Raw genomic sequence first — 16,169 nt, forward strand, 5'->3', positions numbered from 1 at the left:
TGAGCAGAGAAATATATATTTTTGTGTTGGAAATATTCAAATCAATTAAGCTGAAATCCTACAGCAGGAACCAAGTCCAGCTGTTAACAGAACCCCAAGCAGCAGGAAAACTGTGGGCTTTCCTCCTCTTCCTCCTTTTCTAGAGCAGATAAGTGGATCCCCTTGAATCTGTGTGCTGGAAAAATGTAAGGAGACACTCTGTGACCTGCAGAAGCTTCAGGGAGGCACTGATCTCTTTGCTCTGGGGTCTGCTGATAGGTCACAAAGGAATGGCTTTAAGGTGTGTCAAGGGACGTTCAGATTGGTAGCAGGAAAATGTTCTTCACTGAAAAGGTTGGTCAAGCAGTGGAACAAGCTCCCCCAGGAAACAGGCGACGTCCCCAGGCGTGTTGGTATTCCAGAAGCAAACTGGACAATGCTCTTGGATGTATAATTTAACTTCAATGGTGTCCTGGGGTGCAGTCAGGCCTTGGACTTGACGGTCCTTGTGGGTAACTTTCAATTCGGGATTTTCTATGATTAGGAGATATCCATTGGCAGGCAGAACACCACTTATTCCAAAATACAGCACCATGCACGCTTCTCTGAAACAAAGTTGGCTGGAGCCAAGCTGTAACCAGGGCACCAGGGCAGCTGTGAGTCGCTGAACTGGGCTGGGGCGAAGGCTGGGGCTGGGTGGCGGGCAGGCCTGTGAATGCGTCTCGGCGCCTGTGACAGCACAGGGGACGAGTCACAATGGGGGATGGTTATGAGGGTGCCAGCAGGCAGCACTGCCCCAGGACGGCCTGGGCCAGCAGCGAGTGCACACACAGGGGGAGGCTGGGCTGGACAAGGGCCGGGCAGAAACGCGGGCCCCTGGGCGTGGGTGCTCACCCTGCATCGAGGCCCTGGCTGCGAAGCGCCTTGGGCAGGGCACGCTGCTGCTGCCACCGGGCCTGGGCGCAGGCCTTTCTCCCTCCCAGCTGCCTCGTCCCCTCTCCTGCCTGTCCCCAGCTCCCTGCGGCTCCCGTCCCGCTCCCCCCACCACCATCTCCCTCCCTCCCAAGCCCCACTGAATTCCTTCTCTCTCCTGCAGGCCATGGCTATCACAAACCTCTTTGTCTGGGTTCTGCGAAGCGTATTCGCAAACGTGCTCATGTCAGTGATGAGCTGGATGAACCCACACGTGAGTGCATGCACCAGCGTTTGGAGATGCTTATTGAGGACACAGATCGGCTGCTGCAGAAGCTGGACCAGATGATCCACAAGCAGAAACGTGCGACCTGGAGAGCCCTGCTCTTTGCTGCCTTGCGGCACTGGCAATTCTGGGCGATTGCTGGGCATCCTGATCCTCCTGATTGTTGGGCTTCTGCTGGTGCTTCAGGAAAAGGAGCCATGAGGCGGGCAGCAGCAGGGAAGAGGAGGAAGACAGTGAAGGAGAAGATGCTGCTGAGGCGACAGATTTGGGCACATACATTGCAATGCGCAACAAGTGGTCAGCTGATGAACTGTGGAACGGAGTGAGTTGGTGGCACGCACTGGTGGAAAGCCTCCTCATTGCTTGCCAATGGTCCAATTCCGTATCAAACGGTTTTCTTCCCGGAGCTGGGACCAGCCATCGGGGTGGGCAGCGCCTTTGATTACTGGAGTTCCCGGGAAGATGAGCCTGTCTACTGCCAGCTCGTGCGCCTGAAGCCCCCCGTGGGCACGCCTTCTGCCTGGAGCCGCACATCGTGGCAAAGGAGTCCCGCATCCGTGTCGAGCTGCAGTGCACATGCACTACTCAGGAGACGGTGGGGCCCATGCTGTGCTTCCTCCACGACCCCGAGGAGGAGCTCAGGAAGAAGCAGAAGCCCAGCCTCCTACACACCCTCTGCACGGCTCCTATCTAGATGTGCAGAAAACTGCTTGCTGGTTGCAGGATTTGGTGAGCGAAAGCACGGCAAGCATGCGCCTCCTACGTTTACGGTACTACGTTCTGACCGTGCTGCCCTCCAGCCGCTCTTGCAAAGTGCAGATTAGAGATGTCTTTGGGAGAACCATGCTTGGTTGAGAATGATGTTTGGCATGCAGCTAGGCGACTCAGACATCTTCATGAGCAGCCAGCCTACAGAGGACATCTTCACCCCAAGCACAATGTGGACACTGAGCTGCACCTGGGCAGAGGCGAAGTTCTTGTGGCTGATGTTCGATCAGACCCAGATGACAGCTTGCTCAGCTGCCTGCAACTCTGCACCCGCATGGTGGCAGGCACAGGCTTTTCCAGCTACACCTTGAAGACGGTGGTGATGCACCTCCTGACCACCACACCCCTGTCAGGCTGGCGCAGGAGGCATTTCCTACTGCGGCTGGATGACATCATGCGGGTACCTGCGCTGCTGCTTGGAGGAGAAACGCCTCAACCACTTCTTCTTCGGTAATGAGAAGATTCCTGAGGAGATTGTCGTGCCCCCAGCCTTGCAAAGAGCGGAGCCACTCAACCTCTTCCAGCATCTGGTGCAGGATCCGGCTGCCCACGAGCAGGCAATGCGGGACTTCGAGGAGCTGCAACATCGGCTTACAACACAGCTCTTCTTCTCGGGGCACTGAAAGTGGTCTTCACGCACAGAGCCGTGTTTGCAGAGTTCACAGCTAAGGACATCGGAAAGGAACCTGGCAACAGAGATTCCTGTTACTACCTGGACAGTGAGCTCCCTTCCTCTCGAGAGAGTCCATTCCCTCTGGGGGCTTTCCCCTGTGCAAAGATGCCAATAAATCTCTTGTGTCACATCGAAACAAACACTGCGTCTGTGAGGGTGTAGCCTATGGAAAGGGCTCTGGGGGCTGTGCTTGATGGTCAGCTCCACAGAATCGCAAGATTCGTAGAAGAGTTACTCTTGGAAAGGACCTTAAGATAAGCTAGTTCCAACCCCTCTGCCACGGGCAGGAACGCCTCACCCTAGACCATGTCACCCAAGGCTCTGTCCAACCCGGCCTTGAACACTGCCATGGATGGAGCATTTACCACTACTTTGGGCAACCTGTTCCAGTGCCTCACCACCCCCAGAGGAAAGAGCTTCTTCCTTATATGTAACCTGAACTTCCCCTGTTTTAGTCTGAATGCATTACCCCTTGACCTATCGCTACAGTCCTTGATGAGGAGTCCCTCTCCAGCATCCCTGCGTGCCCCCCTCAGATATTGGAAGAGTGCTATGAGGGCACCATGCAGCCTTCTCTTCTCCAGGCTGAACAGCCTCAACTTGCCTCAGCCTGTCTTCACGCGGGAGTGTTCCGGCCCCCTTATCATCCTTGCGGTCTGAAGCACCAAAACCAAAACATCAACATACCAGTTACTTCAGTAATAATGAATCTTGGAATGGACTTCTAAGAAAAGCGGGTGTCAACTACAGAACTTATCTGAAGTCATAGGTCAGGTTTCCTATTCTTCACTGAAAATAAATTCAGGAACGAATACACAGCTACTTGAAATGTTGCATAATGACGTGAAAATGTGAACAAAGGTGCCATAAAACCTAATAATGTGTGCCTTATGACAACGTACTGTTGCACGCAAACTCACAGAAGAGGCTATTTCCAACACTCTCGCAACAGCAATGCGGAAACTCAAGTCAAAAATTACACAAGAATTACTTCCTCCTCCCACAATTCCATAAATCGCATTCCCTAGATAGCGACGGTTCCTGTAAGGGAACACCTTGAAGTGTGAATTGTAGGAGCAATTTCAATAAATCCTGCATTTAAGGGCAACATTACTGACACTTGGCCCAGAGACACAAGTTATAATATTGACCCTGTATTCATATGCCGCTCTTATTCTTTGCACCAAATGGAAATACTAGCCAGAGAGAATTAACTTCACATCAGTATTAGCTGGCTTCTTAGCAAGTTACAAAGTCTCTCCATCAAAATGTGACTTTGCAAGTAGAATCATAGAATAGTTTGGGTTGGAAGGGACCTCCAAAGGTCATCTAGTCCAACCCCCCTGCAGTGAGCAGGACATCTGCAACTAGATCAGGTCGCTCAGAACCACCTCCAGCCTGGCCATGAACGTCTCCAGGTATGGCACATCTACCACCCCTTTGGGCAACCTGCTCCAGTATTTTACCACTCTCACTCTAATTTCTGACAACCAGTTTTGCATGGGAGTGCTTTATCTGAGACATGTTTTTTTTCCTGTAAGGGAATTAGATTAAAAAAAACAAAACAACCAACAAACAAAACCAAAACCAAATCACTCAATCTTCCGGCAATTTCATCAGACAATTTTATCGATAGTAGAAAAGGATTATGCAGAAGTTCAAGATTAGTTAGTAAACTGTGTTATGGAAGCACAGTGAAGAAGTACTCCAGACAAACCAGGTTCATCACGTTTTATAGCAGAACCTTAACCTTTATTCTATCTGAATTGAAGCAGTATAGAATCACCTTCCCAAACATTTCCCATTAGAACTAAGCAAGAAGTAGGTTCATATTTTTTTCCAAAAAGACCGATTAAGCAGAGCAGATAATAAATTTCTTCTGAGTGTAGAGAAAACAAGTTACAGAGTTATCTGCCAGCAGGCTGTAGTTCTGAATATCCATTATACATTCCTAAATCAAAGTAACGAAACGCAACATAGGCGTGCATAATAGCCATTAATGGCTTGTACACGGTCATATGGTGTGTCCAAAAGAGAGGAAGAATGATGATATAGATGTCCTGATTTCACTTACAAACTGAAGATCAAAGACAGTGGGAAAAATAACCCTGCTGTAGGACCTGAACCTCAGCACCACTGAATTTCTCCTGCAAGAACACAGCCAGGCAGCCACCTGCAAAATCCTTTTGTGTTTTAGAATCATAGAATAGTTAGGGTTGGACAGGACCTTAAGATACCTAGTTCCAACCCTCCAGCCACGGCACGGATGCCTCACCCTTGACCATGTGGCCCACGGCTCTGTCCATCCTGGCCTCGAACACTGCCAGCGATGGAGCATTTACCACTTCTTTGGGCAACCTGTTCCAGTGCCTCACCGCCCCCGCAGTAAAGAACTTCTTCCTTATATCTAACCTGATATCTTAGTCAACGAGACAGCAGCCTTTGTTGAATATCGCACCTCTGACACCTCTCAATGTACTCAGAAAAGAGCCGCAGAAGGCTTGAGTAACTAACATCCAAGCATCACTCACCTGAAATACAGCATATGGATAGATTCCTTCAGATACGAATAGAGCTCTTCTGTGTTAATATTATACTGAACAACTCTGACAGGCTGTAAAGTAAAAATATCCACAGTCATCTTAAATACGAAGCAGTGCTTATATATAAACATATACACGAGATATAGATACATTTATATGAGATAATAAATTACATCTGAGCATATATAATCTGACACACATAAACAAGCACGCAGTCTTGCCTGATTTGTGCTATGTCCATAACGATGCATCTTATAAACTCACCCTATTACTCAAGTCCAGAGTTTAGTCACGCTAATTTTTGGTACTGGTAACAGCTTATCACAACATTAGTTTTCCAAAAGCTGCCATCCTCTACTGAAATGAAAAAAGGCAAACAAAACATAGCTAGGCCAAGAAATTTGTCAATAAATGCCCCAAACACGCATGGGTGATGAGTACCAATTAACATCGGCATTGGTACCACACTTAGGTGTTATCTAGTTAGAACAGCAGCAGTTATAAGATAATGAGAAATAGCTTCTGATGGACAGAAAACATACCTGCAAATTCTTTCTGTACCGGAACATACCAAACGTGATAAAGGTAAAACAGTTCAGGTAAAACAGCTTACCTTTGTGACATCAGGTTTCTTTATTTCACTAGGAATAATGCATCTTGGTCCTGTTTCTCCTGCAAAACCACACCTAAAAGAAAATGTAGAAAACCTTATCATCTCAAGTCACCATTTAACATCGTGGGCCTAGGAACCATCACAGAGTAATTAATTAGGCGTATTTCTGTGACTGCAAAGAGGTGCTTTGCACACCGCTTTTCTGTCGAGCCATTTTGTATGAGAAAGATTTTGTACCTTCTTATTGACTGACCCTCAGCTGCATTAAACAAAACAAGTTTTCTTCACTTCTGTAAGGACTGTAGTGCTCAATTCTGATCTGCCTCCTACCTTCCACTCAGTACACTTTGTAATAATCCACGTGCAACCTTCCTTATTGCCTGTTAAATTTCCAAAGAAATACCTTCCTGTATCCTCCACACAGACCCAGTTTTCACAGAATCTCATTAAACACAGGAAATAGGATTAGGGATGGCTCGAGGCTTGATTACACTCAGCACACCTGCTTGCGGGGCACAGAACGATCTTCCTGTCCTCCTTTATCATATTTACAGGTGAGCTTAAACACGCAGAAGTGCAATCTTTCCCTACAGCCGCCCGCCAGTGTGAACAACCACCCGGGCATGTCTCCAGCCCAGGCCTGCAGCAGGACAGAGGGACAGCCGTGGTCTCCCACACGCCATCCCGGCAGGAGGAAACCTTCTCCGGGGTTTCTCCCAGAGGACACACCGAGCCCCGCAGGACGGCACCCCCCGCCCCCCAGTGCCCCGGGGACCCGCTCGCCGGGAACAAAGAGCCGCGCCGAGGATGCGCTGCCCCGCGGGCAGCCAAGCATCGTCACCCGCGAAACAGTAAAGCAGAATGAACGAACGCGGGGACAATCCAGCTTGGGGGCGCCGTGTCCCTCCCTTCACCCCGGACACCCCCCGGCCTCACCTGTCTCCCGCCGCCGCCGCCGACTCCCCAGCGCCGCGCTCGCCCCCCGCACCCCGCGGCCGCTCGGGCGGGGCGGGGCGGAGCGAGCCGGCCCCGGGGCGGTGCCGGGACCGGACCAGCGCCGGCTCCGCCTGCCCGCGGGGGGTCCTGCACCGGCAGCAGCCACATCGGCGCGTGGAGGGCGGACGCCTTCGCCGTTTGATCCCGTCTCCAAAAGGAAGTTTTAGCACCCGGCTCTTCCCCCCACCAGCTGGGATCAGAGTCCAACCCAACAGGCTCCTTCGCTTTGCTCGCAGGAAGCTGCAGAAGCGAGGCCTGCAGTACTCTTAAGCAGTTTTCCATCTGTTACAGATTCTCCTCCAGTTTTCAGCTACAGAGGTCACCTTCCCCCGGTAATCTCTCTACAAACAACGAGGGCTTTTTAAGTGATATCCCTCACAACCCTTAGCAGAGCTTAGTTCAGTTTCTTTGTTTTGGTGCTTCGTTCTAAACACCTACTTGGCCAAGGAGAAAGAAATCTCAAAGATTTTTACACTTCTTCCCCCCCCCCACCTGGTTTTTTCCACACCAGGAACCCCACAGCTAGCCTAAGAGGACTAGAAACCTTTACACCATCAGATCCTGACATACTTACCAACTCACTTCATCAAACAGCAGCACAGAAGCTCACGCTTTAAATAAAGAACATAATTGATTGAGGAAAACTGAGATATTCCTTATCAATAAATTGATCATTATATTTTTCTTTTTGTTGTGCTACTGGAAATAACATTTACCTTAGTGGATTGTTCTCTTTGCTAGACTCATCCCAACGTTTTACCTCTCATTTTAGAGAAACAGAGTGTTTTCTAGTGGATTTCAACCAAACTGGAACCAACCAAATTCATTTTGGTAGCATTCTGCATCCAATATTAAAACTTTTCAAAGACAGATTTGTTGTACGTCGGAGCAGTTTCTTTCGGGAAATATTGCTAACCTCTGCATAAGTTGAAAATACAGTGCAAAAATGCCTGTATCAGCAATAAAGCCTGTCACTGGCAAAAGACATTAGAAAGAATTTCAGAGTTAAGCTTGATGGAGCAAGCAGCCAGGCAAAATGATGGGAACAGTCCCTTGTAGCTTTGCACCAATGAATTGTAAAATCTGGGAAGTTATTCGTGAGCCAAAGTTTCTAGCAGTGCAGCATCTTTCTAAAGAACAAACTCCCAGATCAGGGACCCAAAACTCTCCACAGGTTCATCTTCTGTTCATCGTTTTGGCTGAGGGTTTTGCCTGAGAAGAGAGGATGGTTCAGCCATGGAGGAGGCACCACCTCTGAAGTTGACAGTGTAGCCAGATTTCACAGCAAACCCGGATCAATGAGGGCTTATTTTCCAATGCAGCACTGCACGCCGTGGCGAGTCAGGGGTTGATTCCCAAACCGCTCAGTCATCCGTATGTGGGGAGAGGGGCAGGACAACAGAGAAACCACACACCGGAAGTCAGAGCTGTAGGCAGTGCGTCCGCCAGGCTCGAGCCAGAGCCTTGGCTTCCGTAGCTACAAAATTCACCCCTAACAGCTGACCTGGGATTCAGAATGAGGGATTATGTTTTCAACCCGTTTTCTATCTAACCTTTAAAATTATCAGGAAAGTTACGTAAAATGTAAAGCATGTGTAACTGATGCTCTTGTCTTCTCTAAGGCATGCAGAGCACTTGACAGATTGGAGGAGTTTTCACTTCCCTCTTGGCATTGACTCCTTCTGAACCCAGATTTGCACTGTATACTCTCCAGGTTACATATTCACTGATAATCACTGTAACCAAAATAGCTGGTTGTCTATGGGATTTTCCCCCCGTTTGAAATTGCAGATTCCCTGTAGACTGCAAGGTTTTCTACTTTGCATAACCTGCCAAAATCAAGGGCTTCTACATTATCAACAAAAAAAAATCTGCAGACTGAAAGGAGGAGGCATCAGAGACTGAGGAGACAGGCAGAAATCAAAAATCAACAGAGAGCACTGTTCTGTTATTCATTTCTATGGTTTATTATTTGGAAATACTATTTTTTAACTCAGTTCAGTATGCCCCAGAGCACATACATAACCAAGCAAAACCGGCCCCACTTCCACAGCAAATTAAGAAACGTCCATCCCTTTCCCTTTTTACCAATGCTCTGTTTCAAAATGTTTCAGTGCAATCTTCAAGTGGTGTCATCCTTCAGAGACTTCTTACCCCTCAGGTGAAATTCAGAGATTAAATTCAGGTGTAAACCGGTTTATTCTTCCATGCTGGTAGCATAGCTGGTAAAGAGCATGAGATTCATGTCCTGTTCCCAGGTCTGACTTGTTAAGTGACTTTCAGAACCAAACTTCACCTGCCTCTGCCTTCATTTCCCCTTCTGTAAAATGGAAATAACAATACCTAATGGTTGAAAAAGTCCCTTATAAGATCTCCGGGTTACTATAACAGCAAACTGTTGTATAAACTAATAATATCATACAGTGGATTTCTTTAAAAGCTGATATTCCTTTTGCAGCCTTATTGCACAAACCAAAAAGTACAAATAACATGTCCTAATTAAGAAACTGGGTTACTTAATAATTTACAGGAAGACACATTTTGGACATATAAAATTAACTAAAAAAAAAATCATTGTCTTGACATCAGATTACTGCATCTTAAGATGCCACCCCGAGCATCTGTCATGAGATGGTATCAGCTATCCTAAGTATGTCAGGACATGCCACAGAAGGTAAAGGCAATTTTAAAATAGCTACCATTAATTTCGCTGCTGAATGAGTTTCCCAAATTGAATATTGGGGACATCCAGCACATAAATCAGTGCACATTTCCAGCACACGATTCACCTTTACATCAGCTGGTGGCATCTGTTTTAAGGAGAATTGCTCTTCCCATTAAACGGCAGCCATTGGAACAGAGTAGCAATGAGTCTAATTCAGGGAAAGTGAGAACAGCATTCCCTGACACAAAGAGGGAAGTATGCTTAAAACAAATCCATTTTGAAAAAGGTATCAGGAAGTTTACGGCCAATGAATTATTTCAAATGTAATCATGTCACAGATGAACATTTCTTTCTTCTCCAACTGTAAACCCAATAAATGCCATCTGCAATTAAAACTCAATCAAGAGAATCAACTTGGATTCCTTTCTCCCAGGTTCCTCACTGCCGGCACTAACAGAAAAGCTGTGCGAGACCAAGCGATGCCAGTGCAGCTCTACTGCTGGCTCTGATTTATAGTAATTAGTCCTACAAGGAGGCGCAGGATCCAGCTTCTCCTTCCCCGGGTCTTGTGATTCTGCAGTGCTCACAAAGCAGGAAAGCTATAACAACTTCTTTTTGCCGCTCAAGTCAGCAGACGTGACTTGGAGAGCACACAGTGGCCAGATCTGCTGAGTAGGAAAGCGCCATTTTTACACAGTCACTTCTCAGAGTAGAACCAGGCTTTCGCTGACTGGTCCAAGGTCACAGGAATCAGTTGCAGTTGCTCCGGGAATACAGCCCAGAAGGACCAGTGCTCCAGAACTGAATCACATTACAGCCCTCGCTTTTCTTCATATTCTTTAACAAAATCTATGAAGTTAATATCGAAGTACACCACATATTACAATTTGCCCAGAAATAAAGTGCTGAGGAAGCCATCCCCATACATATTGGAGTCTCAGCTAAAACGTGAACCATCTGTCAGTGCCCTGTAGCTCTTGGATATATTTTCCCCTGTCCTACATACTCCACTACAAAATCAGGCTGACAATAAAAAAAAGCACTTGACACACCACCCCAAAGCAAGCTTACTGTTACCAAGCACTGTTCTGACATTAAACCCTCAGCTTCTTCATCATCTTAAATACAGTTTAATAATAATACCCAGATAATACCCAGAGGGACTTTGCAAACTTCAGCTTTCTTTTGCTTCTCAAAACATGAGATTAAAACAAACGCTGAATCCCTCCACCACAGGGAAGAGGGCGGTCTTTGCCATGGGTAACGTGCAGGATCAGGACACTTGCGTGGGACTCAGACTGTGTGTCGGAGTGAGACAGCAATGCTCTCCATCCAGATGCCACCAGTGTTTTCACTGTTCCCCATTGGGGAGATTTTTAGGGCAGTAAAGACCACTTTCTGGATGGTTATGAGCAGAGAAATATATATTTTTGTGTTGGAAATATTCAAATCAATTAAGCTGAAATCCTACAGCAGGAACCAAGTCCAGCTGTTAACAGAACCCCAAGCAGCAGGAAAACTGTGGGCTTTCCTCCTCTTCCTCCTTTTCTAGAGCAGATAAGTGGATCCCCTTGAATCTGTGTGCTGGAAAAATGTAAGGAGACACTCTGTGACCTGCAGAAGCTTCAGGGAGGCACTGATCTCTTTGCTCTGGGGTCTGCTGATAGGTCACAAAGGAATGGCTTTAAGGTGTGTCAAGGGACGTTCAGATTGGGTAGCAGGAAAATGTTCTTCACTGAAAGGTTGGTCAAGCAGTGGAACAAGCTCCCCCCAGGAAACGGCGACGTCCCCAGGCGTGTTGGTATTCCAGAAGCAACTGGACAATGCTCTTGGATGTATAATTTAACTTCAAGGTGTCCTGGGGTGCAGTCAGGCCTTGGACTTGACGGTCCTTGTGGGTAACTTTCAATTCGGGATTTTCTATGATTAGGAGATATCCATTGGCAGGCAGAACACACTTATTCCAAAATACAGCACCATGCACGCTTCTCTGAACAAAGTTGGCTGGAGCCAAGCTGTAACCAGGGCACCAGGGCAGCTGTGAGTCGCTGAACTGGGCTGGGGGCGAAGGCTGGGGCTGGGTGGCGGGCAGGCCTGTGATGCGTCTCGGCGCCTGTGACAGCACAGGGGACGAGTCACAATGGGGGATGGTTATGAGGGTGCCAGCAGGCAGCACTGCCCCAGGACGGCCTGGGCCAGCAGCGAGTGCACACACAGGGGGGAGGCTGGGCTGGACAAGGGCCGGGGCAGAAACGCGGGCCCCTGGGCGTGGGTGCTCACCCTGCATCGAGGCCCTGGCTGCGAGCGCCTTGGGCAGGGCACGCTGCTGCTGCCACCGGGCCTGGGCGCAGGCCTTTCTCCCTCCCAGCTGCCTCGTCCCCTCTCCTGCCTGTCCCCAGCTCCCTGCGGCTCCCGTCCCCGCTCCCCCCACCACCATCTCCCTCCCTCCCAAGCCCCACTGAATTCCTTCTCTCTCCTGCAGGCCATGGCTATCACAAACCTCTTTGTCTGGGTTCTGCGAAGCGTATTCGCAAACGTGCTCATTGTCAGTGATGAGCTGGATGAACCCACACGTGAGTGCATGCACCAGCGTTTGGAGATGCTTATTGAGGACACAGATCGGCTGCTGCAGAAGCTGGACCAGATGATCCACAAGCAGAAACGTGCGACCTGGAGAGCCCTGCTCTTTGCTGCCTTGCGGCACTGGCAATTCTGGGCGATTGCTGGCATCCTGATCCTCCTGATTGTTGGGCTCTGCTGGTGCTTCAGGAAAAGGAGCCATGAGGCGGGCAGCAGCAGGGAAGAGGAGGAAGACAGTGAAGGAGAAGATGCTGCTGAGGCGACAGATTTGGGCACATACATTGCAATGCGCAACAAGTGGTCAGCTGATGAACTGTGGAACCGGAGTGAGTTGGTGCACGCACTGGTGGAAAGCCTCCTCATTGCTTGCCAATGGTCCAATTCCGTATCAAACGGTTTCTTCCCGGAGCTGGGACCAGCCATCGGGGTGGGCAGCGCCTTTGATTACTGGAGTTCCCGGGAAGATGAGCCTGTCTACTGCCAGCTCGTGCGCCTGAAGCCCCCCCGTGGGCACGCCTTCTGCCTGGAGCCGCACATCGTGGCAAAGGAGTCCCGCATCCGTGTCGAGCTGCAGTGCACATGCACTACTCAGGAGACGGTGGGGCCCATGCTGTGCTTCCTCCACGACCCCGAGGAGGAGCTCAGGAAGAAGCAGAAGCCCAGCCTCCTACACACCCTCTGCACCGGCTCCTATCTAGATGTGCAGAAAACTGCTTGCTGGTTGCAGGATTTGGTGAGCGAAAGCACGGCAAGCATGCGCCTCCTACGTTTACGGTACTACGTTCTGACCGTGCTGCCCTCCAGCCGCTCTTGCAAAGTGCAGATTAGAGATGTCTTTGGGAGAACCATGCTTGTTGAGATGATGTTTGGCATGCAGCTAGGCGACTCAGACATCTTCATGAGCAGCCAGCCTACAGAGGACATCTTCACCCCAAGCACAATGTGGACACTGAGCTGCACCTGGGCAGAGGCGAAGTTCTTGTGGCTGATGTTCGATCAGACCCCAGATGACAGCTTGCTCAGCTGCCTGCAACTCTGCACCCGCATGGTGGCAGGCACAGGCTTTTCCAGCTACACCTTGAAGACGGTGGTGATGCACCTCCTGACCACCACACCCCTGTCAGGCTGGCGCAGGAGGCATTTCCTACTGCGGCTGGATGACATCATGCGGTACCTGCGCTGCTGCTTGGAGGAGAAACGCCTCAACCACTTCTTCTTCGGTAATGAGAAGATTCCTGAGGAGATTGTCGTGCCCCCAGCCTTGCAAAGAGCGGAGCCACTCAACCTCTTCCAGCATCTGGTGCAGGATCCGGCTGCCCACGAGCAGGCAATGCGGGACTTCGAGGAGCTGCAACATCGGCTTACAACACAGCTCTTCTTCTCGGGGCACTGAAAGTGGTCTTCACGCACAGAGCCGTGTTTGCAGAGTTCACAGCTAAGGACATCGGAAAGGAACCTGGCAACAGAGATTCCTGTTACTACCTGGACAGTGAGCTCCCTTCCTCTTCGAGAGAGTCCATTCCCTCTGGGGGCTTTCCCCTGTGCAAAGATGCCAATAAATCTCTTGTGTCACATCGAAACAAACACTGCGTCTGTGAGGGTGTAGCCTATGGAAAGGGCTCTGGGGGCTGTGCTTGATGGTCAGCTCCACAGAATCGCAGATTCGTAGAAGAGTTACTCTTGGAAAGGACCTTAAGATAAGCTAGTTCCAACCCCTCTGCCACGGGCAGGAACGCCTCACCCTAGACCATGTCACCCAAGGCTCTGTCCAACCCGGCCTTGAACACTGCCATGGATGGAGCATTTACCACTACTTTGGGCAACCTGTTCCAGTGCCTCACCACCCCCAGAGGAAAGAGCTTCTTCCTTATATGTAACCTGAACTTCCCCTGTTTTAGTCTGAATGCATTACCCCTTGACCTATCGCTACAGTCCTTGATGAGGAGTCCCTCTCCAGCATCCCTGCGTGCCCCCCTCAGATATTGGAAGAGTGCTATGAGGGCACCATGCAGCCTTCTCTTCTCCAGGCTGAACAGCCTCAACTTCCTCAGCCTGTCTTCACGCGGGAGGTGTTCCGGCCCCCTTATCATCCTTGCGGTCTGAAGCACAAAACCAAAAACATCAACATACCAGTTACTTCAGTAATAATGAATCTTGGAATGGACTTCTAAGAAAAGCGGGTGTCAACTACAGAACTTATCTGAAGTCATAGGTCAGGTTTCCTATTCTCACTGAAAATAAATTTCAGGAACGAATACACAGCTACTTGAAATGTTGCATAATGACGTGAAAATGTGAACAAAGGTGCCATAAAACCTAATAATGTGTGCCTTATGACAACGTACTGTTGCACGCAAACTCACAGAAGAGGCTATTTCCAACACTCTCGCAACAGCAATGCGGAAACTCAAGTCAAAATTACACAAGAATTACTTCCTCCTCCCACAATTCCATAAATCGCATTCCCTAGATAGCGACGGTTCCTGTAAGGGAACACCTTGAAGTGTGAATTGTAGGAGCAATTTCAATAAATCCTGCATTTAAGGGCAACATTACTGACACTTGGCCCAGAGACACAAGTTATAATATTGACCCTGTATTCATATGCCGCTCTTATTCTTTGCACCAAATGGAAATACTAGCCAGAGAGAATTAACTTCACATCAGTATTAGCTGGCTTCTTAGCAAGTTACAAAGTCTCTCCATCAAAATGTGACTTTGCAAGTAGAATCATAGAATAGTTTGGGTTGGAAGGGACCTCCAAAGGTCATCTAGTCCAACCCCCCTGCAGTGAGCAGGGACATCTGCAACTAGATCAGGTCGCTCAGAACCACCTCCAGCCTGGCCATGAACGTCTCCAGGTATGGCACATCTACCACCCCTTTGGGCAACCTGCTCCAGTATTTTACCACTCTCACTCTAATTTCTGACAACCAGTTTTGCATGGGAGTGCTTTATCTGAGACATGTTTTTTTTCCTGTAAGGGAATTAGATTAAAAAAAACAAAACAACCAACAAACAAAACCAAAACCAAATCACTCAATCTTCCGGCAATTTCATCAGACAATTTTATCGATAGTAGAAAAGGATTATGCAGAAGTTCAAGATTAGTTAGTAAACTGTGTTATGGAAGCACAGTGAAGAAGTACTCCAGACAAACCAGGTTCATCACGTTTTATAGCAGAACCTTAACCTTTATTCTATCTGAATTGAAGCAGTATAGAATCACCTTCCCAAACATTTCCCATTAGAACTAAGCAAGAAGTAGGTTCATATTTTTTTCCAAAAAGACCGATTAAGCAGAGCAGATAATAAATTTCTTCTGAGTGTAGAGAAAACAAGTTACAGAGTTATCTGCCAGCAGGCTGTAGTTCTGAATATCCATTATACATTCCTAAATCAAAGTAACGAAACGCAAACATAGGCGTGCATAATAGCCATTAATGGCTTGTCCACGGTCATATGGTGTGTCCAAAAGAGAGGAAGAATGATGATATAGATGTCCTGATTTCACTTACAAACTGAAGATCAAAGACAGTGGGAAAAATAACCCTGCTGTAGGACCTGAACCTCAGCACCACTGAATTTCTCCTGCAAGAACACAGCCAGGCAGCCACCTGCAAAATCCTTTTGTGTTTTAGAATCATAGAATAGTTAGGGTTGGACAGGACCTTAAGATACCTAGTTCCAACCCTCCAGCCACGGCACGGATGCCTCACCCTTGACCATGTGGCCCACGGCTCTGTCCATCCTGGCCTCGAACACTGCCAGCGATGGAGCATTTACCACTTCTTTGGGCAACCTGTTCCAGTGCCTCACCGCCCCCGCAGTAAAGAACTTCTTCCTTATATCTAACCTGATATCTTAGTCAACGAGACAGCAGCCTTTGTTGAATATCGCACCTCTGACACCTCTCAATGTACTCAGAAAAGAGCCGCAGAAGGCTTGAGTAACTAACATCCAAGCATCACTTACCTGAAATACAGCATATGGATAGATTCCTTCAGATACGAATAGAGCTCTTCTGTGTTAATATTATACCGAACAACTCTGACAGGCTGTAAAGTAAAAATATCCACAGTCATCTTAAATACGAAGCAGTGCTTATATATAAACATATACACGAGATATAGATACATTTATATGAGATAATA

At 48.4% G+C, this 16,169-nt stretch overlaps 2 protein-coding genes across 18 annotated transcripts in view; one reads left to right on the plus strand and one right to left on the minus strand.

Moving 5' to 3' along the window:
- Nucleotides 1-16,169, minus strand: part of LOC115606725 — a 57,133-nt gene that overhangs the window by 34,704 nt on the left and 6,260 nt on the right. For all 17 annotated transcript variants that reach the window (XR_003990987.1, XR_003990985.1, XR_003990986.1 and 14 more), the window contains 3 exons: nucleotides 15,991-16,073; nucleotides 5,775-5,847; nucleotides 5,150-5,232 (listed from right to left, as the gene is read on the minus strand). Coding sequence is in view for 14 of the 17 variants with exons in the window: in XM_030483122.1 (XP_030338982.1) it covers nucleotides 5,150-5,232; nucleotides 5,775-5,847; nucleotides 15,991-16,073 (239 nt within the window). In the remaining 3 variants the exon portion in view is untranslated. The remainder of the gene's footprint in view (nucleotides 1-5,149; nucleotides 5,233-5,774; nucleotides 5,848-15,990; nucleotides 16,074-16,169) is intronic.
- On the plus strand, nucleotides 8,602-15,996 carry LOC115606723 (inositol 1,4,5-trisphosphate receptor-interacting protein-like 1). The gene has a single exon (XM_030483120.1). The coding sequence runs from the start codon at nucleotides 11,576-11,578 to the stop codon at nucleotides 13,406-13,408; it is 1,833 nt and encodes a 610-aa protein (XP_030338980.1). The 5' UTR covers nucleotides 8,602-11,575; the 3' UTR covers nucleotides 13,409-15,996.

This window comes from Strigops habroptila, chromosome 4 (genome assembly GCF_004027225.2).
Source record: "Strigops habroptila isolate Jane chromosome 4, bStrHab1.2.pri, whole genome shotgun sequence".
NCBI lineage: Eukaryota > Metazoa > Chordata > Aves > Psittaciformes > Psittacidae > Strigops > Strigops habroptila.

Coding starts and splice junctions, on each gene's coding strand:
- LOC115606723 (XM_030483120.1), top strand. CDS start 11,576: ATGGGGGATGGTTATGAGGGTGCCAGCAGGCAGCACTGCCCCAGGACG.